The sequence below is a fragment of the Watersipora subatra genome, chromosome 10 (assembly GCF_963576615.1).
Source record: "Watersipora subatra chromosome 10, tzWatSuba1.1, whole genome shotgun sequence".
In the NCBI taxonomy this organism is placed as follows: domain Eukaryota; kingdom Metazoa; phylum Bryozoa; class Gymnolaemata; order Cheilostomatida; family Watersiporidae; genus Watersipora; species Watersipora subatra.
The window spans coordinates 6,844,280-6,870,208 of record NC_088717.1 but is presented as its reverse complement, the minus strand read 5'-3'; the positions used below and the strand labels follow the sequence as shown (position 1 = coordinate 6,870,208).

General features: G+C 33.5%; 1 protein-coding gene across 1 annotated transcript in view; it reads left to right on the top strand.

Moving 5' to 3' along the window:
• Nucleotides 1–25,929, top strand: part of LOC137406710 (voltage-dependent calcium channel type A subunit alpha-1-like) — an 82,507-nt gene that overhangs the window by 49,167 nt on the left and 7,411 nt on the right. The window contains 2 exon segments of the mRNA XM_068093326.1: nucleotides 2,521–2,604; nucleotides 8,900–9,025. Coding sequence (XP_067949427.1) covers nucleotides 2,521–2,604; nucleotides 8,900–9,025 — 210 coding nt within the window.

The following is a 25,929-nucleotide window of genomic DNA, read 5'->3' as shown; positions in this document are numbered from 1 at the left end:
CTAAACATACTGCCAGCATATTCTTTTATTACGATTCTTGCTCGTCACTAACCACAGTTACCTGTTCTAGCACATCACTAATAACAACCACCTGTTCTGGCACATCACCAATTAATAGCTACCTCTTCTGGCACATCACCAATTAATGGCTACCTCTTCTGGCACATCACCAGTTAATAGCTACCTCTTCTGGCACATCACCAATTAATAGCTACCTGTTCTGGCACATCACTAATAACAACCACCTGTTCTTGCGTGTCACCAATAACAGCTACCTGTTTTTGCAGCTAATGACAATATTTCTAATGATGATAAAAACTAATGGCGTCATTTCGCACATATTTTTCTGCTGAGCGTTTCGATTGCAATTGATCAAGTTTTATAAATTTTAATCTTGAAACATCATGGCAATCAGATCACATCAAACATCAAAAGCATTGGAAAATGATAGAAAAATGTGGACACTTTTTAATAAAGTACAAAAGTTTTGTGTAAGTTTATCTTTAAGGATTAGAGATTAAAATAATTTTTGTGTTCATAATCTGAGCAGAATAATGGTGCAAAAACAGCTAAATATGACATTTACATATTTGGGATGAAAACTATTTGTTAGGTTTTTGTCATTAAAAAATAATGCATCGCAATAAACAGCACGTCCCAAACTCGTACTCGGGGAGCCCTGAGGCTACTGCTGTATATACTTACATCCTGTCAGTCATTCCCGATCTCTCTATCTCTAGTATTACAAGGAAACTCCAACTGACCTTGATGAGTTCTTCCTCGATGAGTTGACCGCCTTTGTGAACATTATCTTCACTACTGTCTTTACGGTTGAATGCGCACTTAAGCTCTACGCGTTCAACCCACAGGTTTGTCATGCCTTGCGGCGGCTTGGCAGCAGCTTATTTGTAGCGAGCCTTAGGTGTTCTTTTGCTGTTGCTCGCCTGCCCTTCCCATGCTTAACCCTCTCTTCCTCTCATGCTAGAAAAGCGTGTCCAAGTGTCTCCATGTTGTTGTTGCTGTTGCATCCCTCAAATGGAGTAGATGATGATGTTATTATCTTATTTAGCTCATTTTCAGGCACTGTACGGGCAGCATGGATAATCATTCTACATAATTAGTTTGTGCCAGTTGGCATGAAAAAACCTTGATAAGATGAAAGATTCTAGGTCATCGGTTGCAGTCAAATCGCTGGCATAGCTGAGAATTATCGTTACCTCTGCAGGCCGCAGTAGGCAAACATTTCACTTTTCAGACAGTATTAGTATTACAGCTACTACTATTCCTCCTACTACGACTTTTACTCATATTACTGCTAGTACTACACCTACTGCTACTAACAATATTCCTGCTACTTTTACTACTACTATTACTATTACTACTACTATTACTGCTACCAATATTACTGCTACCACTACTACTATTACTACTACCACTACTACTATTACTACTATTATTACTACTACCACTATCACTATTACCACTACTACTATTACTACTACTATTACTACTACTATTACTACTACTACTATTACTACTATTACTACTACTATTACTACTACTATTACTACTACTATTACTACTACCACTACTACTACTATTACTGCTACCAATATTACTACTACCACTATTACTACTACTACTATTACTACTATTATTACTACTACTATTATTACTACTATTAGCACTACTTTTAGACTATTACTGCGAACAGAACACAACTACATCATGTAGATATTACTAACTATTTGACAAGTAAGCTCAAACCAAACTCTCGTTAATAATAAAGTTGTCAATCTATGCAAACAAAACTCATTTTTCTAGATGAGGAGATTCAAATGCAGAAGATAGTTTGGAAGTTCTGTGAGTAGTCATGAAAGGCTGATGATTTTGTGCAATTATAATGCAGAAGTCATGCTGTCGAATTATTATGCAAAGTACAAACTCATTGTAGAAGATATTAAGAGTAAATCCTTGGAGGCGTTATAAAAATACCCTATTATATAATCTCTTTTGCTTTTTGTGTGTCAATTAAAATTTTAGGCTCTGCTATCGACACGCAGTTCAAATGTATTTTGGTAATGATAGATTGATGAAGTCGGTAGATACAAATCTGAACATCTCCCATAGCAAGTTATTCCCTGCTCGTCTCGATATATCAGCTGTGGTTTTCTGCGAAGAATGCTATTTCACTGCTGAAGTTGTTGGCTCTTGGGATAACCAGCACTGTCTGGGTCTTGTCATATCTTCTATCCTTTCCTCTTGTCTAGCCTATTACACAAGCATGCTCCGACCTCATATCTTAGGTAGTTTTTATGAGTCTTATTATTTCACCCTTACGATGCCGTTCAAGGCTTGTCATCCATAAGTTATATAAAAAATCTTGTTCATAGCACTTATCTATGCGACAAACATTTCTGATAAACATTTTGCTGATATAGTACCTCTTTGAGGTTGTCAGCTGGTAATGTTTAGACAATAAATACTGACAGTTCTTCTAATGTACTCTTGTTGTTTTAGAATTATTTCCGAGATGCATGGAATGCTTTTGATTTCATCACAGTCGTCGGAAGTATAGTTGATATCTTTGTATTAAACCTCTCGGTAAGTTCTACTTTTTAATGCACTGATAAGTTTCACTGTTTTATACAACCTTTTCTTGTTTATAAAAGTGTACGATGTTTGATGTATAGTTTATTGAGGAGTTGTCTCCACACTATTAAATATTTATTTAGTTTTAGCTACATAATAATCTGGTTGGTCTGTATTCCCGAGAAGGCACTACTAAAGAACAAAGGTTTTAGTCTTGCTATATTTGTTGTTTTATCTACTCATAAGGAAATGAATAGAGAATGTAGTTTAATTTCTTTATAGTATTGTCTTAAGGGTATACAGTAGAACCTCTAACTAATACAGTGGAACCTCTAACTAGTACAGTAGAACCTCTACTTACGAAGGTAATTCATTCCGGAAGCTGTGTCATAAGTAAAAAAAATATCATAAGTGAAAACCGATTCTACCATATTAATACCGTAATCAGGTCCAAGCCTTTGCAAAACTCATATATAACATTTGTATAAATTGTAAATACCTGTAATAGTTAAAACGTGTAACAAATACATGTTAGATTTATATTACTAAGTGATAATTAACATAAGTACACAACAACAGCAACAAAAAAAAACAAACAAAGTAATAAGGAATAGAAACTATGAGTGGTAAATTTATTTGTTAGTTTATTTACTTTTGGTGTTGGCCATATTTTAGTCGAGGCTAAGAAAAGTCCTCGAGAAGTTGGAGGATGGTAGTCAGAAGAAATGAGTGTTGTATTGTTGTCTTGGTTTTGTTTTGATCGAAATGAATGTTTTAAAAAAAAATTTTTTTCTCAAGTACATGTAGAAAGATTTATTTACATTGATATGATCCGAAAACTGTCATCATACAGAAAACACATAACTAGAATTGTTAGAAACCAAAGTTGTTCTACTCTGTAATGCGGTTTTGTGATAACTCCAAATTATACAACAAATGGAAACAAAACACTAGCAGTAAAGTTTTAAGACTATTTTTATCAACTTCCGCTAGCAAAAAGTGAGACGCATTATAAGTCCATGCAAATGGGACAAGGGTCGAAACTAACAAACGGGCCAAAGTATAAAAGACCTTTTGGCCTTTCGTATCTAGAAATATCTTTTGTAAGTCTAAGCAAAATTTCTACCAAGAGATGTTTCGTAACTTGAAAATATTGTTTGAAGAGTCTTTCGTAAGTAGAGCTTCCACTGTACTAGTTAGAGGTTTCACTGTAATAGTTAGAGGTTTCACTGTACTAGTTAGAGGTTCCACTGTACTAGTTAGCGGTTCCACTGTACTAGTAGTTTTGCTCTCAGCAATAAAAATGTAAAATCAAAATAGATTCGCAGCATGCAACTGCTTTGTTTGAAATAGCAAATGATTTTACATTCTGCGTATTAAAAAGTTATTGTGTCAAGTCTAGATTGATGAAGTGTATCACCCTACAAGTTAGCCTGTGGTACTGTAGTCTGGTGCATAGCTAGTATTATAATGACTTGGATTTCTAGTTTATGAATTGTTATTATTGTCTGTTACTATTATTATTATTATTGTCTGTTACTATTGTTATTATTGTCTGTTACTATTGTCATTATTGTATGTTACTATTATTATTATTGTCTGTTACTATTATTATTATTGTCTGTTACTATTATTATTATTGTCTGTTACTATTGTTATTATTGTCTGTTACTATTGTTATTATTGTCTGTTACTATTATTATTATTGTATGTTACTATTATTATTATTGTCTGTTACTATTATTATTATTGTCTGTTACTATTATTATTATTGTCTGTTACTATTGTTATTATTGTATGTTACTATTATTATTATTGTCTGTTACTATTGTTATTATTGTCTGTTACTATTGTCATTATTGTCTGTTACTATTGTCATTATTGTATGTTACTATTATTATTATTGTCTGTTACTATTATTATTATTGTCTGTTACTATTATTATTATTGTCTGTTACTATTGTTATTATTGTCTGTTACTATTGTTATTATTGTCTGTTACTATTGTCATTATTGTATGTTACTATTATTATTATTATTGTCTGTTACTATTGTTATTATTGTATGTTACTATTATTATTATTGTCTGTTACTATTGTTATTATTGTCTGTTACTATTATTATTATTGTCTGTTACTATTGTTATTATTGTCTGTTACTATTGTCATTATTGTATGTTACTATTATTATTATTGTCTGTTACTATTGTTATTATTGTATGTTACTATTATTATTATTGTCTGTTACTATTGTCATTATTGTCTGTTACTATTATTATTATTGTCTGTTACTATTGTTATTATTGTCTGTTACTATTATTATTATTGTCTGTTACTATTATTATTATTGTCTGTTACTATTGTTATTATTGTCTGTTACTATTGTCATTATTGTATGTTACTATTATTATTATTGTCTGTTACTATTGTTATTATTGTCTGTTACTATTATTATTATTGTCTGTTACTATTGTTATTATTGTCTGTTACTATTATTATTATTGTCTGTTACTATTGTTATTATTGTCTGTTACTATTGTCATTATTGTATGTTACTATTATTATTATTGTCTGTTACTATTGTTATTATTGTCTGTTACTATTATTATTATTGTCTGTTACTATTATTATTATTGTCTGTTACTATTGTTATTATTGTATGTTACTATTATTATTATTGTCTGTTACTATTGTCATTATTGTCTGTTACTATTATTATTATTGTCTGTTACTATTGTTATTATTGTCTGTTACTATTATTATTATTGTCTGTTACTATTATTATTATTGTCTGTTACTATTGTTATTATTGTCTGTTACTATTGTCATTATTGTATGTTACTATTATTATTATTGTCTGTTACTATTGTTATTATTGTCTGTTACTATTATTATTATTGTCTGTTACTATTGTTATTATTGTCTGTTACTATTATTATTATTGTCTGTTACTATTGTTATTATTGTCTGTTACTATTGTCATTATTGTATGTTACTATTATTATTATTGTCTGTTACTATTGTTATTATTGTATGTTACTATTATTATTATTGTCTGTTACTATTGTTATTATTGTATGTTACTATTATTATTATTATTGTCTGTTACTATTCTTATTATTGTCTGTTACTATTGTCATTATTGTATGTTACTATTGTTATTATTGTCTGTTACTATTATTATTATTGTCTGTTACTATTATTATTATTGTCTGTTACTATTATTATTATTGTCTGTTACTATTGTTATTATTGTATGTTACTATTATTATTATTGTCTGTTACTATTGTTATTATTGTCTGTTACTATTGTCATTATTGTATGTTACTATTATTATTATTATTGTCTGTTACTATTGTTATTATTGTATGTTACTATTATTATTATTGTCTGTTACTATTGTTATTATTGTCTGTTACTATTATTATTATTGTCTGTTACTATTGTTATTATTGTCTGTTACTATTGTCATTATTGTATGTTACTATTATTATTATTGTCTGTTACTATTGTTATTATTGTATGTTACTATTATTATTATTGTCTGTTACTATTGTTATTATTGTCTGTTACTATTATTATTATTGTCTGTTACTATTGTTATTATTGTCTGTTACTATTATTATTATTGTCTGTTACTATTGTTATTATTGTCTGTTACTATTATTATTATTGTCTGTTACTATTCTTATTATTGTCTGTTACTATTGTTATTATTGTCTGTTACTATTGTTATTATTGTATGTTAATAGAAACCTGAGGTAAGCCAATTGCTAAAAAATTATATTTTGTCACCTTAAAGACAACGATTGCATCGGTCATTTAATTCAAATATCCTCATTTATAAACAACTAGCCAGTCACCAATTTTGTGATGTGTTGTTAAGCTTATCTGAAAGACAAGCTACTTTTTTATTTAAAGGTCTAGCTGGACCGTGTTCAGGTGGAGCAATCTGTTAGCACCCTGTTGTTGAACAGTCTTTTATGTTAAATCACCAAACTTCATATCATTAGAAACCTTTTTTCTTGTAACTTGGCTGAACTGTGTACATGCAAGTCCGTTCACAAGTTAAAAAACTAAGGTCCTAACCAGTCATTTGGTAATGTATATAAAGAATTATGCTTAATCCATATATAAATCTCAAACTCCGCCGTTTGGTGTGTCCAGCTATAGCTATTAAAATTTAGGACATAAATATCTATTTTGTGCTGGATTTGATCTCGGAACCTCTTGATCACCAGGCGATAATCTTGCCAATTAAGCTACGCCAGATGCAATGATTTCATTAGTCGATATGAGTCGCTATGTTGGTTAAAACACGCATAGCACTTTGTGTTATGCAACGTCACTAAAGTTTGCTCTCACAGCTTTTATTAGTAAGTTTAGCAATAATAGCGTACTCGAATTAGTCATTGGCGATGTGCCAGGCTAATGGCAAACAACTGCATTACCTCCCACTGTTTATAAGTTGTTTTTCAATCCCAACGCTACGCCGAGCATTTGGCTAGTTGATTATAATTTGTTAGTCCGACTTCCTGAATGCTTAAATCCAAAACGATCTAATTCCTGAGTAAATTCTTTTGCTAGCTGTATATTTCAGTGGTACTTTTGTGCAAGCACTGATGCCAATTAGTGGAGCTAGTTCGAATTATGGTCTTAAACGACAACATTTGTTCATACATTACTAGAATATTTTAAGTCTACAAACTCCTTGAACGTGAGATATTATTAAAAATGATCAAATGGTATACAGGTGAAGGAAGTCCGTTATCTGCCTAAACTATGATTTAGCTTTATTCAATAGGATAACTCAGAAATCCAGCTATTAGTTTTAGCGCTATTGTTTTACATGTATATGTGAGGTTCAAACGTTGTAACGCCATAGGTCAGTCACCCTTAACAACAATGCACAATTTCTTTTACTCATCAAATGACTGGTCGAAACCATAGTAGCTTTTCACTCTTGACCAAAAATGCATGTACATTTTAGCCAATGAAAAGAAAACTCCAAATGACCCGAAATTTGGGGATTGTACATAAAAGACTCTGCTTAATAACAGTGCTAACAGATTTTTTCACTTTGACACAGTCAAGCAAGATCTTTAAATCTTTGATTTACAGTTTATCAATAGTACTAGTAGTTGTCTTATCTAGAAGGAGACAACTTCTGACAAAAGTGCATGCAAGAACTCGTGTTGACAAACCTTCATCTACTGTACTTAAGCTAGTATAAAATTATTCTTTGACAAATTACATTCCTTTAGACCTTTTCGGGATTCTTCATAACTTCTGATTATCCGCACTGTAAATGCTAACAATAATCCTGCTGATTAATCTATATGTCTATGCTATAAAATAATATAAAATAAAATAATTCTTTAAAATAATCCCTATTGTTGTTACAAATCCCTATTATAACTATGAGCAATGCTGAAGCTGGATATTACACAAAGTTCTCACATGATATCTATGTGGGGAGTTATACGCTTGTAAAACTAAATATATATTACTAAAAGTTGCCAAAAGCGTCACTAATTGGACATGCGTTATGGTTGGTAGGTCTAATCTGATTGGCTACTGTTTCATAAGCAGCAAACGATGTATGATGTAACTGTTGATGTATCTAACTATAAAATCAATACTAATATGTTTTATCTAGACATCTATCTAGATGTCTAATGATGCTCCTAGTAAACCATATATTCCCATACAGATCTATTGTATCCATAATGTTTATTCTGTACTTCATGATCTGATGACTTGTCTAAAACATATCCTTTTTTACTCATCCAACTCCCACATTCATCTTCGCTTGTCAGCTCCATTGTTTATATGTTTTCTAGTTCATTAACTAACTTATCCATTCCTTTTGCTGTATGTTGCTATCCAATTCTATTCATATGCAATATGATATTCCCATTCAAACATGTGACATTCAATACATGTGTATTCGGTATATATGGCTTCAATCACCCTCCATGCATTGAGTTGTTGCATATTATAGTAGGTCACTTTTTATCACATTTCTAGCTTGTAGAAGCTTCTAGAACACTCTTACAAGCTTTGCACCCCTTTGCTGTAATTATTTTTTGTTATGGGGATATCAATGATCAAATATTTGTCAGTGTTCCTAAATTACACCTGTTTGAATATTCATTATGGTATCACATCCTTCCATCACTGGCCATTTAATTTTGTCACAACAGATTTTAATTATTATTATATTTTGTGCTATATATTTCAATCGTTCACATCGAGCTGTTATATTTCTTTCAATGAAATGAATTCGCTGTCTGGTGTGCTGCAGAGTGAAGGAGGTAAAAATATTAACATTGGCTTTCTAAGACTCTTCAGAGCTGCCAGACTGATCAAGCTTCTTCGACAAAGTTACACAATTAGGACCTTGCTCTGGACATTTGTGCAGTCAATAAAGGTATGTCAGATATGTGTCAGGTGTATTAAACTGCTAGGGAAATGAGAAGACAACTTGAAAAAATCTAAGAGTTATCATTCTCCTACAACATAAAATTTATTAATATATGTCATAATTTGTAACAATAGAAATCCATAGAAATCCACTTAATATCATTTCGCTTCGAATCATTTAACTGTCCTAGAAATCCACTTTAGCCGCCAGCGACAGCTCTTGAACGATTGGCATTAGGTAGGTCATACTTACTAGAACATTAGTTTTTTGCTGCCTACTGAACGGGGTTGGCCAATCCTGTTTGATGTTAAAGGTAACTTTCATTATCCAGTTTTAGTGTATTATAGAAGTAAGTTGATTATTAGCTCAAAAATTCACAATTGTTTAATTCTGTGTCGGAGTTTCCTTATTGTTTTGTTGGCTACTAGCATGAGCGATAAACCAAACCGATGAACATTAAACAGACAATAACAGTAAAATAACATCAAAAAGAGGCAAAGTAATAAATAGTAACTATATGTTCAAACACTACCTTGATTTAGTCTAGTTAGGATTAAATTAAAGAAGAAGTAAACTTTGTATAACTTTACAATTCATCCTCGTAAATCAATATTCTTACACTTTACTCTTTAACTTTAGTTGGTGAGCGCCATTTCTCTGGTTTTCTGTATAAAACCAATTATCTACACGACCCTTTGTTATACATGTGTTTACATTTTTATCTATATGTTTACAACAAATTTCTTTGTACAAGATGGCAAAACCTTTTTTAAACAAATCCTTTAACTTTCCCTCGCTTGTGTCGGTCTTTGATATCTGTCCCATGTTTAATATTTGATTTCACAAGGTTAAAAATTATAGCCAAAATTGTCAATAAAGCCGGTCAAGCTGGTGGGTAACCCAAGATAATTGTACATCAATGACTGTAGAAATCATAAACCTATTAACTATACTATATTAAGTATAGTTAATAGGTCTATGGTAGAAATAGTCCAATTCGATCTTTTCAATCAAGTATATGACACAAAATGTCGGGAATCTTTTCATAGAGCTCATATGAATCGGCTGATGCTGTTGATTTGCAATGGCTATAGCCATTGACAAGACACAAATATAGTGGTGTCTTGTTAACAGATGTTAACTTTTGTATTACAACTGCTGACTGACAGATAAATGCTCTTTATCATTAAAAGTTAGAGATTATGCCAGAGCGAGGGGTGAATTTACTGATATACAACATGTAGCTGATATTAGTGACATGCAAGAACAAGCAGCTGTTATTAGTGACATGCAAAAAGAAGTAGCTGTTATTAGTGACATGCAAGAACAAGTAGCTGTTATTAGTGACATGCAAGAACAAGTAGCTGTAGTAGTAGTGATAAAAATTAAATGTTATCAAATCATAACTTACCTACAGTTTGCTGATCAACTGAACTGTCATTGCTGAGAACTCCAGATAGACATCTCAAACGTTGACTTCATCTTCTAAAATTAGGAAGTTCTATAGTTCCAGCTTACTAATCTAGCATAATAAACATAGAGCAAATATAAAGATGCCGTAACTCCTCAGTCGCATAAACATTCATCTTGTTTGTGACATACAGGTGTTGCAATAAATTCATGGTATAGTTTTTTATCATATATAAACAGAATTTATGTGATTTTTAAATATGCATACACTTCATTTCACAGACATCAACCATAAAACTTTATTGTATCAGATTTGTACACAAATGAAGTCCACAACTAAGAGATGCCTGCAGGGTTTAAACAAGGATGAAAGTCAAACGAAATAAACATATAAATGAAAGTCTCGAGCCCTCTACACGAGTCCCTACACAAGTACTCATCGTCAATGGATTCTACCCTACTTGGTTATAGAGGACCATCATTTACTCCAATCAAACTACTCTAATTCCCCTTAATTTGTTGCTGACGAGAATCGGAACTCCGCACATGTACTTAAACGCATATCCCTACTCACTGGATATCTGAAAGCACCCACGTGTTGTCTATATTCATATAGAAGGCAGACTGAATACCTGAATCTACTGCTCATTGCTAGCCAATAGTAGTAAGAGCAACCGTAGTGTAGTGGTTAGTATGGATAACTACGAAGTGGCTGATTGGTGGTTTAAGTCTCACTACGGGCTGTCGGAAAAGTGTTTGTTCATAAGTTGCTTCTACGCTTCAACATAACATGGAGTAGATGGCTTGTAGCCCTATTAATGGTTGACTTGCAACAAAATGCACATTATAGTTATTTGATACGAAAAGATTCACCATGTCTTACTCTGTTGTGTTGTAGGTGCAAAATATGTGGAAAGGTGATTACCTAGGTGATATTAAGGTGATATTAAGCTCTTAAAAGCTAAAAAACAAACAGAAAATCGCAGCCACACGAGACCGCCGTAGTTTGGATTCTCTTTCCAAAACGGCTCAAATGTGACGTAGTTGTGAGAGATGGTTTCTGTTTACACTTTCATGCAACCTTATTCATCGAAATATTTTTACAAATATACTTCACGCATTCAATAAAGCCATGTCAATTGTTCTTATGCGTCTGTTCTATCGTCATCGTAATGCTGTCACTTTTAGCAGTGATATCTTATAACTTACCGTAAAAATTCGTTTAGTTTTTTAGCTTTAGTTTGAAGGAGTACATATCATTGTCTGATAATCATAACGAGCCTGTTGGTCACTTGTGATAATCGAAAAGTGCTGCAAAAATTATTTGCGAAGTATTGGGTCACATGATCCGATTACGACTTGACGATTGAATAATGCCGAAACAAAACTGTAAAGTAGCAAGCATCTATATTCGATACGGGGTCTTCGGTAAAACCCGAAGTGTTTGTCATAAACTAGTGGTACAATGAGTTTTATATTGAGCTTTTTATTGGCCTTTCAATTCACGTGAGAACATCACGTGACAAGACAATAACCAAATTTCATGGCTACGTCATCGAAATAAAGAAATTCCATAGATATAGTAAACCCTAGATTGGCGAATAGCTATCAATACAATGGAGCAAAAGTGAGGCCTATAATTGGCTGTTGTTTTCACGACGTTACGTCGTAGTGATGTGCATCACAGCATCAAAGCCTTCAATTGAGCAATAAGTTTAGTAGTGGAAGCACGCTTTGCATGCTAGTTTTTAAGTCATAAACATAACAATAAGACCAAATTCTTAGTGAAATGTCATCAGAAGAGACCACAACACCCCAGGTATATCCTGAATTGCCCATAACAAAACAGAACTTCAGCTCAAAACAAGAAGTTCTCAACAATATCATAAGCTATCTATGCCGATTAAAGACACCAAGCTGAAAGCTGCTAGTGGAAAATAATAGGAAAATCATCATCATTTCGTCATTGGTTTTGAGTCAGCAGCCAAATCTGTACATGACATTGCTCAATATCTTTTCAGCAACTACCCTTACATCAACTACTTCCTAACCTTTAAGATCAACCAGGATCACATTGAGATTCTGTTTTCCACAATACGATCTAAGGGTGGCTATAACAATAATCCGGATGTGCAGTGCTTTAGATCTGCACTTCGAGCACTGTTCATAAAAGCAGATATCACACCATGTCCCAATGTTAACTGTATTTATCTGGATGTGAGCAGGGCTGAAAAAACTGGCCAACTCCTGCTACATTCTCTGGCTAGAAAGAAAAAGAAAGAAGAGACAAAAGCTGAGGAAGGTGAAGATGAGGAGTTCGGTGATAAGGATTTTTTTCTAACTCAAATGTGATGAGCGTATCAAGTTCTTGACCGATGTCGAAGTAGTGGGAAGTAGAAATAGTGATGACATAACCCTAATCTCAGTTAAAAACAGAGGAGGATTGGTGACCAGATTGATAGGCCGAATATGAATTGCTGCAGAAAAGTGCCTACGTTCACACATGGAGAGCTGTGGTATCACACAGAGAGCTTTTAAACAAATAACATCACAGACAGTAACATATATGTCTTATTACATAACCTCCATCAAGGTTTTACATGTACAGTGCATGCCCACAGTCTACTCAAAACTATAGTAAATCGCTATACTAAAATCAGAAAACACTATGCCGCTTCAAAGCAGGAATCTAGTTCAACCAACCTTAGACAAAAACTATCTCGTCTAGTTATTTTCAGTCATGTCTAATGGGTGTTTAATACAGTGGTCCAGCGTAACTGCTTCTAAACCTCATTTGATTCATTAGTTTGTTATTAGTTTAATTTCTATTTGGTCACTCTTTGTATTATTAATAATATAGAAGATTTTAAATCATTGGTATTATTCATTACCATATGTGTAAGATTCTTGCCTTTCTCATCCAAAGTCATTACAGTCATACTTTGACTTACGAGCTTAATGCGTTCAGAGACTGAGCTCGTATGTCAATTTACTCGCATGTTGGTGCAATTTATTTATATATAGAACAATTAAATACATATTGATAGGTTTTCATGCTCTGAAAATGTATATAAAACACTCAAAACAGTGTATTGTAACAGAAAGAACATGTTGGTTATTGTCCTAACTTACCACATGCTTTCAAAAAACAACAAATAAAAATAATGCAAGGAAATGTGATTAATTAAAATGTAAAATTAAATACATAAAATAGCGGCTAACGCTAGCATTTGTCAGAGAGGGAGAGATAAGTTATCCTTCATTACAACAGTTGACTTTGATAAATTTAGATTTTATCCAATTCGTAAAAGACAAACTTAAAAGCAAACCTAAAAGCAAACTTTAATCTTTAACTTAACGTAATTAAAGTTTCTTCGGCGTTCATAGTTTTAAGTTTCTCGCTGGTTTGCTAATTTTTCTTTTGTTTTGCTCTCACGACCAGCCGGCCGTTTTAAGAGAAACCTATCTAAAGACGTTTGCCTTTGTCGCCCTTTCAACGTGTTGCGATCAGGACGAACACAGGTGTTGTCACCAAGGGTTAATGCATGACCGCTAGGCAACTTGTCCGAATGTCTATTTTTTATAGTCTTGATAGATAGCACCGGCCATTTTACGTAGCATCGTTTCAGTTACGCAGTCACCGGCCAATTGTTTGTCTTTTATCCAAAACCTGAGCAGTCTCTCCATCAGTGGTCGTGAAGATCGCTGCATCGTTTAGAAACTATGGTTAGTCCTTTTGCTGACTAAATGCCTTGAATATAATCCTTGTGTTTGATAATTGTGGATGTATTTCTATCATATTGTTGAGCAAGCTCAATCACGCATACGTCTTTTGCATATTTTTCAATAATTTTACATTTAATACCAATTGTTATCATTCGCTTTTTCTTTGCATTATCTATCCTTTTGCTGGCAAACTTTCGGTCTACGCACGGTACTTTTAATTCACATAATTCTGCACTGAAAATCGCGCACAAAAAACATGGTACAAAAGTATAATCTGAGCAGTTGAAAATACAGAGTGATGCTGTTCTCATAAAACACCTCCGACATACTTGGCAACTGTCTCATGTGCTCGTATCTCAAACATGGCTCGTATTTTAGTGCTAAAACTTGCTTAAAAGCTGGCTCGTACCTCAAGTTTCTCGTACGTTAGGGCACTTGTAAGTTGAAGTATTACTGCATATAAGTTTTACATATTTTCAATAAAATATGCAGTCTCAGATGCACAAACTATGGAAAAATTGAGCAGTTTTTAGTGCAAGTTGATAGGAGTTAATAGATCAGCTGATTGGCTTTGCACATCACCATGACGTTGCGTCATGCTAATTATAGGCCTCACTTGTTTTGATTATTCGCATATCTAGGGTTTACTATATCTATGAGAAATTCCAATCTACAGCTACTTTTCGTTTTTGAGCTTTTAAGAGCTTGTAATCACATTTCCACATATTTGGCACCTAAAACACAACAGAGTAAGACATGGTGAATCTTTTGATACCAAATAACTGTAATGTGAATTTTATTGCAAGTCAACCTTTAAGGTACTGTACTCTTGCATGGCAGGTTTCTTTAGCTGCTCCAGCACTTGGAATTCCCCACTGACTCAAAAGATTTCAAAAGGCAGTTTTATTAGTTCTGGCCATTCATTCGAAAAATGTGAAATAATGCTGTCATTGTCGATTATGACAGAAGCATGCTGTACTTATATGTATGTCCTACTGTACATACTGTACTACTAGTATGTATTGAGCATGTGTTTGGGATACAGTCAAACAATGTTTTTCCAAACATGCAAATATGCGCAGTTATGCTATTTTGTTTTTTATTAAAAATAACATTAATCGTACATGTATAACATACATAATTCATAATTTAATTATAATATTGCTAATCAGAATAGCAAGCATTAGCACAATGTCCTATAAAAGACTCACAGATAAAAGTAGAATAAAATAATTGATAAGGATCTTATTAGTACATCTCGCAGAAAATAAAATAATACGTAACAATAAAAATAACATACAAAAAATCCGATTATGAAACCTGACAATAGTAGCATTACTATTTATTCAAAGTTGTCTTCATTGGCAACCTGCAAGTTTGCAAATTTTAAACTGCCTAGCCATCCTTCGTGTCTGTTGTACCATCAGTAATGTCGAGCGCTCTCTCTTCAATGTTGTGGTGAGAACGGCACCTAAAATATATGTTTGCAGATTTTCTCTTTATAAGCTAGCAGACTGTTCAGAATTATTATTTAGTAAAATTATAATAATAAATCGACAAAGTAAAAGTGAGAGTTTGAGAGTCATGAAAAATATGCTAAAGTATATTTTTCATGGTACTCAAGCTCTCACTCTTTTATATAAAATAAAAAGCATTACTATCAGTCTAGTTGAAAGTTTAAAATACGTCAACAATTTTCTTTCAATAATTATTATTGTTACGTAAATGAGTATTTTACCAACCTCATAGCATTCTCCTTCGAAATTTTGATCAGAATCCCTCAACTCGATTTCGCTGTGGTTGATGTACTCCGGCCCTGATTCTGGCGATGCTCTTCCTCCCATGTGGAAGTATGTTTCTTGAATATTTGTAGAGCCTCTTTCTTGAGTTGCCAAAGAACTTGGTCGGCTCTAGCAATAAAAGGGAATGGTGTTTGCTAGATGTTATTTTGCATTTGTTTTTCCTTGATTGCTTCAAAAGTTGGCCTTTTTTGAGGCATGGCAGTTAGTACATGTACATACTATAATGGAAGGTTAACTATTAATTCACACAAGGTGTTGGCCTGTTGGTCTTTCTAAATATAAAAAGATATAAAAATTACGTCAAGCTTATTTTAAAATCTCATATCTTGAACAATTTGTATGGCAACTCCAGTTTGTTGCCAATTAAATCACGCATTTCTAACACCGCCCACTTATTGTTCTTGTGAACCCAGAGTTACCTCTACAAGTATACTGACTCACCCTAGAGTATATACATGCATATGAAAAGAGATGACTGCAAACTTGTGATTAATAGCTATAGTCTCTATTCCATCCCAACTATATTCTCAACTATTCTCAGCAATAGATTAGTCGTGTCGCTGTTCCTCTCTATCTCATCTCTATACCTTATAAGCTCTCTACTTTGCACGCCCAAATACTTCGCCAGCTAAATTGACTACTAGCTCCACACCACTAACTCTATATTCCTATTCCTCTGTCATAATTCTATACCCTGTACTCGATACTCTGTTCTAGTGCTGTATTCTCCAACTGGTCTCAACTAAATGCTCTATAAACTTTAGCTTAGTGTATATTACCAAGTGTACATAAAATGTATAACAAGTAGAGTACACAAACTGTGTAGTGCAAAGTGTACATAAACTGTTTAGTACCAAGTATACATAAACTGTATAGCACCAAGTGTACATACACTGTATAACAGTCAGTGTACATTAACTATATAATACCAAGCGTACATAAACTGTAAATCAAGTAGAGTACATAAACTGTTTAGTTCAAAGTGTACATAAACTGTCTCGTATTACATGTATGTACTTATATATCAATGTATTAAGATCTCAGTGTTTATCTGTTTGTTGGTCTGTCATTTGTGTGTCGATTATAGCAATAAAGTTATAGAAACGAAAAATTTGCTTCGCACTAGATTTAAACTCGAAACCTCAAGGTCTGCAGACAGGCAAGTTAATCCACTAGGCTAAACGGCTACGTTGCTATACAATGGAATAATTGTGGCCATACTCATTACAACTGGTAAAATACGAATGCTTGAAACACTTGCACAAATATTATTGGATGCTGCTATCATGCTTGAAGATCATGATTGATTGTGTAAAAGATCTTATTATAGTAAGTTAATTCGCTAGCTTATCAGTTAATTATAGCTAGCTTAAGTTACTCAAATTCTAATATTTTATCATCCATGCAACTCAGCTAGTGTGTGCATAAACAGGAACTTGGCCAGTTATCAAACAACCTGAAATATCCATAAGATAATTTTCTGATTCCCCAAGTTGTTCTTACCAGTGGTAGATTGATGTAGAGAGACTCTCTTTGAGGATCCGCATCTGACTCTCTGCAAATTAAGTGTGCCGATATTAATAAAATATTATTTAATATTTAGATACAAGCTAATCATATTTCAGAGATTCAAGTAATCAGTGTTTGGAGTGTCAAGTGCTTGGATTAGACAGTTGTAAAAATACTCTAAAATTTCTAAATTTTGAAATGCTTGCTTTACAAAGTCACCCAAAAATGTTTGAATATTTAAAAAAGTAGATGTGTTTTTGGATTGTAAAGTTCAAAAAATTTTAAAACATAAAAATTGTAAAATCAACTGTACAACAGATTTACATCTTGGTTTTCTTTTGTATGATGCTGGAAAATAAACATCTGAACCTCCACTGATGAGCTATCGCTTAAAAGACAGAATGTTACTTTTGGGGTAGTTTAACCTAAGCTCATGTCAAGTGCTTTAAATTGTACATTTTGAGACTTGATGCTTTCATATTTATAGTTGTTAATTTAGTTTTTATTCTAAAACAACACATTTAAACATTTTAATAATATATATTATTGCAGTGTATAAATATGTAACTTTAATTCAGACTCTGTACTTTTACTGCTAGACGACTACTCATTTGCTTAAAAGCCGTTTTTGTATGCGTACCTTTCAGATTCATGACTAGACATTGTCTTTGACACTGGCCTTGACCCTGTGCTTGACACCTGATCATCTGTCTCATCCTCCTGTCAATTGTTAAATAGTGTAATCAATACATACATAAAGATTTGCATTATTATTATTATTGTTATCATTATTAATATTGTTCTTTGACTCGTCTTATTGCTATAGATATGAAGATCTATGCTGTCAAGTTTCAACCATGTTTCAGCTTTTCCACAACAAATTAATTCTTTCAATATTGTTCTGACACTAATTGATTTATTATATGTTGAAAATTATTTTTTTGTGTGAAATTATCAGTTAAATTTATTTAATATCAAAAATATCAGTTCCGTTCCTAAAAGATTACTGTTCATTTACTAGATTAACTGAAGAGCTCACAGTTAGTAAGAGATTATTTGGTATTTCAAAGCTGCTTTGAGTGTAGTCAGCGCAGGAAGATTAGATAGCAAAAATATAAGTGATTTATAGTAATAGTAAAAATACTAACTATTGAGTTTTACAGCGTAGGTTTGTCAAAATTCTCACCATATTACTCTTAAATGATTTTTACACGCTACAATGGAATAGCCGCCAGCAAGTTAAGTTATCTTAAGCCCATAAAAACAGTCATTATTTAAAAAAAATTTCGTAGAGGTCAAGATGCTATGGTTGTAGACCACTCTAAGGTATTTTTATAATTTAGACTACTGTTTTAGGAACAACCATGAATCAACTCCAAGCATGATTATAATGGGCAATGATTATAATGATAATGATTATAATGGATTTTAGCACACAATCATAATGGAAATAGAATACGGTACACAAAGTTTTCAACTTTTTTTTATACTGTTTATGAATGAAATTACACAAATTTTTATAGATTTCCTCTGACAGTATTGCTATTTGTCAATCATTTGCGATTTTGTTTGATGTTTGAGGTGATTTGATTGCCAGGATGTTTCTAGATTAAAATCGATAAAACTTGTTCAGGGTTCAAACTTGCAGAAGAAACATACATCTCAAAGTGATGTCACTAGCTGCTATCGCTGCTATAGTTGATATCAGGAATTGTGTTCGAGTTGCAGCATTACGCACAGCTACTACTCTTTGCAATTATAGACATCAGAATCGCACTTTCGACTGGTTTGCGCATTTTAATTGCCATAGAGTTTTGTCGATTTTAGTCATGAAATGTCCTGGCAGTCAGATCACCTCAAACATCAGAAACAATCGCAAATGATAGACAAATACCGATACTTTCAGATAAAATCTACAGAAACTTTGTGTAAGTTTATCTTTAAAAACAACCAACGGAACACTCTATAGCCCATTCTAGTTTATCAACACTATCAAATATAATAATGTATACACGGTACCTAAGACAAGGAGAACAATTTGCTATTCATTAGGTTTTTTGGTACATACCTAATTCAACTTTTACATTTTGTTTAAAATATGTGTCAAATTTTTGTTTTCTCGCAACCAAATATATTACTTGGAATATCAAGAACAACAGTTAAAAAAAAGTCAGGGTTTTCAAATGATCGGATCATCATTATGAGTTACTTTGGTTATGCGAGTGAAATAATTTTTTGTCGGAGTTAACTAAGTAAAAAAATCTGCCTCTCAAACAATGATAGATGCATTCAAAGATTTCTTTTGCCGATCCAATTTTATATTAAATTCCTAAGCTATTTCATCTATTATTCTCCTTACAACTTAGCAAAATTTAATATTAGCAGTAGCATCTGATTAGCCATTTATTTTGTTGAGATGACACGAAACTTCATGTAGAAGCTTCATTTTGACAATAGAATTGAATGTCATTGTTGCTAGATGTATCAGAGAAAAACTGCACTCAGGCTAAAAAAGAAAGCCACAATCGCTCTAGTGTCAATCAAATATTAAGATTTTTACAAAGATACAAAGATGTTTTGATATATAAAATAAAATATATTATTTTTATTATTATACTAAAGTTTTTAGCATATTTACCTGGAAAGAATGCATTATTCCAATACATCATAAAAGTTGATTTTTTGTATAGTATCAGAATAAAGGTTAGTATTTTCTGTTTTAGCTACAAACGCATAATCTCACTGTGCTTACTGTACTTACTGTACTTACTCCAGAGCTTCTACGGTAGCCTTCATTTATGAGGTTGTATGTCGTGTCTGGTCGTGGCTCGGCCGCCGGAATCTCTGGCAATGGTGAACTCTCAACTTCTGCAACAAAGAGATTAAAAGGATATTGTTGTAAAAAAGAGCGCACCATGAATCACGCAGCTGTGGGTTGGTATATGACAACTCTCAGGTTCGGGTCACGAAGGTATTGAAAAATCTTCTTACCCCTGTGCACCGGCAAATGACTTCTTGATTGATTGGCATAAAGTGAACTTGCCCCACCATCTAAAATGTAATTGTATATGTAGGAATTTCTTATACTTCACCGCCAGACATGCTACAATCAATGTGTTGTTATAAGATAGGTATAAGGCTTATTCAGAGCTTAATCATTGAATGATTGGCAAACACTCTTGGTCGGGTAACTGGATTACCAATATTATGAATAACGGCTCATTATATTTGCCATTCCAAACTATTACCCATGCAGTCCAGAGTCAAGATTGTCGCGTGTGACATTAAGAATGTTACTATTGTGATTTGATACTATTGACATCTTTACGCTTCATAGTATACGCACAATAATTTTTAAAACTATTGAAGGTGAAAGAATAACGCGGATGGTAGTGTGCCGAATGTCGGGAGTTCAAATCCCGTATGATGCAATTTTATTTTTCAACATTTTATTGTGGCTTTGGACAAATGGATAAACATGACTCATATTATGGTAAAGATTAGCCGGTGTAACAATTTTTAGTTTAGGTAATTTGAAGTGTGAGAGCTAAGAGCTTGTTTTTACCTGCCAAGGAAAATAGCGACTCATTGGATCTATATGAATGTATGTTTAAACAAACTTGTGTTTTTAAAAAGTTGTAAGATTTGGACAATTGGTAAATAAACTATGATTTTCTTTTTTACGTGGATAGCACCAGTCCATTGACAATTGATTATCATGGATTCACTTCCAGCTTCATAAAGAATAATAATAAAGTGCACTCAATACACTAAGTGTGGAGTGAATTATACTATAATATAAAGCGAGATAACCTCCAACAAGCCTCCAACAAGAGGGCATAACCACGAGCCTCCAACAAGCGCACATAACCACGAGCCTCGAACAAGCGCGCATAGCCACAAGCCTCCAACAAGCGCGCATAACCACGAGCCTCCAACAAGAGCGCATAACCACGAGCCTCCAACAAGCGCGCATAGCCACAAGCCTCCAACAAGAGCGCATAACCACGAGCCTCCAACAAGCGCGCATAGCCACGAGCCTCCAACAAGCGCGCATAGCCACAAGCCTCCAACAAGCGCGCATAACCACAAGCCTCCAACAAGCGCGCATAACCACAAGCCATTGTCATCACTCCCATCGCTTTCACCATGTACCGTATATCCTTTTCGCGACAGCACACGCTAAATATCCACTTTTTATTATTAATTAATATCACTATTGCGTTTGTTATTTTTGTTTTACCATTATCTATTTTTTTCATTTGGAATTTTCAAATGTGCCGTTTCAATTATATTTCCACCATATCCACTATATTTACACTTGTACTTTCGGTTTCGATAAATTTGTAAAAGCTAAATGCTTTCCACGTGGACAATTATTTTATTTGGAGTAAAGACTGCTTCCAAATTTTCTTTCCGTTCAGCCAGACAAAATATCAGACAAGACAGTTTGATATCACATTTCTACGTTTGTATCAGTATTGAGAAGTAGTAATATCGTCCATTAAAACTTTGAATACAACGAGTTTCTACTGCAACTGTAACCTTTTTTATACACACACTTTGATGTACTCATTGTTTTTTTTTTCTTAATTTATTCGGACTGCGCAAAAACCCTCTTCTCATGATATGAAGTTTAAAAGTTAGAATGGTAAATACTGTATATGTTAAATAAAATTAATTTTCTGCGGAGCCTTTTCTTGTTACCCGGGCAACGCCGGACATTCAGTAGTATACATATATGTATATATACTAACGGAATGCCCGGCGTTGCGGGGGTATTAAAAGTCACTCGTTGCTTGATAACGGCTAAGTACTCATTAAATTTGATATTATAGTGTAGGTGTATATATACACCACTACACCAGTACTAGTAACAGTGATACTAGTACTTCCAGTATCGGTAGCCCAAATATTATCAGTGCTCTTTTGAGTACCAATGCTGCGTATTGAGTTCATCTTTTATATTCTCCTGACCTAGTTAAGTACATTTAGTCATATCTCATGTTATCTGATTAAGATCGCTACACTGGCATTATACCTGGGAGCTTTAGTGTTGATAGGGTAACAAACAATGCGCCACTAAAATTTACTATCTCGATGTTATCTGTAATCGAGAAGCTAACATAAAAGGATTGCAGATGTGCCCTCTTTTTGAGTGATGCTTAAAATGTATATCCGCTTTGATCTTAGCAGCTGTTTGAATTTGTACCCAGCAGTTGGTCATACCGTCTCTACACAGGCCCCGAGCTGTTTATTTTTGAAGCCTTTCACAACAAAGAACAATGTTGTATTAGTTTAAAAAACAGGCTGTCAGTAAGATACGACCTTCTTCCATGCTACCAAGTACGGTGTCAGTAATATTAACTGTTCTGGATGACCTCGTGAGTTTAAAACGAGTGACACCTGATTTTTTGGCATCTAGCGACATAGCATGTGAATAATAGATTTTGTAGCAATTTTGCAAGTCCACTATTCACATTTTACATCCGGCAAAACAGTTTCCACCACCTGATCTTTGTTTCCAAAATTCCTATTTGTAATTTTTTATAGAATATCAAATCATTAAAGACTTGGTTACTGGCTAAGTAAATGATAGACAATGCTGTAGCAGGATAAACTCACAGAATGCTTGGCTAAGTTGTTTACAAAAGGTTCATTCTGCTAAAAGATGTACTGGCACAAAATTTAAGGTTTCTTTCTCAGAAAGTATCAGTATTTTTCTATCCTTTCATAATCACACTTTCGCTAGATCCGAGCATTTTAACCGCAATCGAGTTTTGTCGATTTTGGTATCGAAACATTCTGGCAGTCAGATCACCTCGAACATCAAAAACATTCACAAATGATAAAAAATAGCAATACTTTCAGATAAAATCTACTTAAGTTTTAGTGTAAGTTCACCTTTGCCTTGGTATGCTAGGGTTAAATTTAATTACATTGTACAAACTTGACTTGCCTCCAGAGCTACTCGTTGGCGGATTAGAAGCGTTTAGTTCAAGCTCATCTGACCCCTTATCGGATGTCTCTTTCAATCTTTTGCTTCTGTAAAAAATAAGGTAATAATTATACCAAAAAGGGCTCGATAAGAAACAGCATATATAATAATGTGTTTATAATTCCACGATTCAGTGCTTTGTGCAACATTTTGTATGTCTTCTTTTGTACAAGATACTAGGACAACACAGTAAATTATATTATCCTCTCACAGAATTCAACACAATTAGCAACCTAAGACAGTAGTTCGGCGAAAAAAAAAGTTGTTCGCTTCTATCTGCAAAATTGAAACACTTTTTCTAATCCATTTTAATTTAACTTGATTTTGTCGATAACTCTCATAGCGTTTGTGGGGCAAGGTCTGCAAATTTGATGACCGTTGCATTTTAAAGATATTAACATAAATAGTTTGGCCACAACCAAAGCTATACTAGTGAGGAAACAGAACTAAGCTTCAAATAATTGGCAATTAAAAGCTACAGACGATCATAGCTCCAGCTGGTAACTACAAACTCGAGCTAAAACCAGTGGACAACATACATGTAAAAGGACAAGCTTTTGTTATAAGAATGTTGACAAGTCAATGTTCTACTTGACTTCTCTGTTTTTTGTGGCATCGGCCAATCGGTTCATACAATATGTTATACCACTGTTATGCAGTTTGCATTTACTTATACAATGTTAATGCGCTCAAAAGTAGTTTGCGCAGTGTAGAGTGTAGTGTCGTACAGTGGTAGCCACATTTTATTGATAAGTGAAGCTCAAGACCATTTTTTCCGAAATCATTAATGAACAGTGTGGTCACTTTTTTACAATATTCCCTTACTAGCTCTGGTTGAATACCTGTACAGAAGGATAGCCAGTATGATAGTGGTAGCTAGGAGGACTGCCGATATTGTTATGAAGGTTATCGCCAGTGATCGGAACACCGCTCTATCTGGAGAGGGCACTCCATCGGAAGTGCCAATTGTGTCGTTCGTCATGTAGTCGCCGGTCGTTGTATAGCCGCTGATCGTCCCTGGATTGTTTAACCCAGCCTGGCTTTGGCTCCTTGTCAGTTTAAAGCTGGTCGAAGAAGTCGGTGCTGGGGTCTTCGAATAAATTGTTTCATTGTAGTCGATGGAAAAGTTTCCGTAGTCTGTGGAGTCGAACATGTTGTGCTTTGAAACAGTGTTGGTCGGTTCTCTGTTTGAGTTGTTGAAGGTTATCTAGGAAGTTTAGTATCTGAGTTTACCAGCATACAATTAGGGCTCAAATAGTCTGTATACTTGCATGAGCCTCCAAGTCATGCGTTATCTCGTGGTAACTATTGGCCATTACCTTATCAATGAAAGCCTATGATTGGAACTGCTCACGCTAAACTCTTATCTTCTTCATTTCTGCTTTTCATATTTTATCTTCGAATGTTTCTTCTTTGAACAGTTCTATGCCTTCATCCCTTTTGTTCACTTTCAACTGAATTACTTTCACTATTTTCAGTTTGTATATTTTTATTTTCCTTTTTTATGAGTCTTTGTATTTTGTTTGTTTTTGGTTAGCAAGCAAATTCTATAATTGTAAAAAAATATTGGATTATATTTTAATATATTATAATATATTAGAATGGTAGGGGAGTATTCATCTGTTTTGATCAGAAGCAGTTCATGTGCTCCGTAGCTAGCAGACTTTCTATTCTTTTCTGTTCTGTTCCCATAGGGCAGAAGATAACTCTAGGTTTCTGTATATGTACATCAAATGTACGTTGATGCCACTAAACTTGGATAGTTTTTATGTTTCTATTGGCATGTACATTCCAGTTTAACAAACATCGTTTTCTATTTTGTGACACCAACATACTACATCCACCATCGTATGTTTATGTTTATAAATTTCTGTTATACAAACCTTCAATTGACTATCCGGATTCCTCCGCAATACTATTAGATTATCAACTTTCAAAACACGTTTGTTCAACTCACTGAATAATTCCTGATTTTGGTCTTTTTATTATTTTTGACATGTGACTAAAAACATTTTGTTAACAATTCCCAATACCAATAAAAAGATATACATACATTAGTACTTACCTGGTAAGTAAGTACTTATGTAGTACATAAGTATGTATGTATGTACTTAAGCATTAGTTAACTACTACAGTAAGTTTTGTTTGTTATAAAAAGCTTTTAATACCTCTTTGGTCTTATCTCATCAATAGATAATACATACAGTCAATACACTCATGTCACATCAACCCGGAACATAGCCTCAGTAAGTGTAGGCTCGCTACCATTGGTTAACAATTAGCATCTGATATACAGATCTAGCCAATGGCTGAAACCAATATAATCCTTGTGTAAGAAATCAGCATCTATAAAACATGCAATGACTCTGAGAACAAAAAATGGTGTATTTGGGGCACAAGTGTTTAATACAAGACTTAAGATACTGGGAAAGCTGAGGGTGTAAGTAGCTAGTCTTATTGACGAA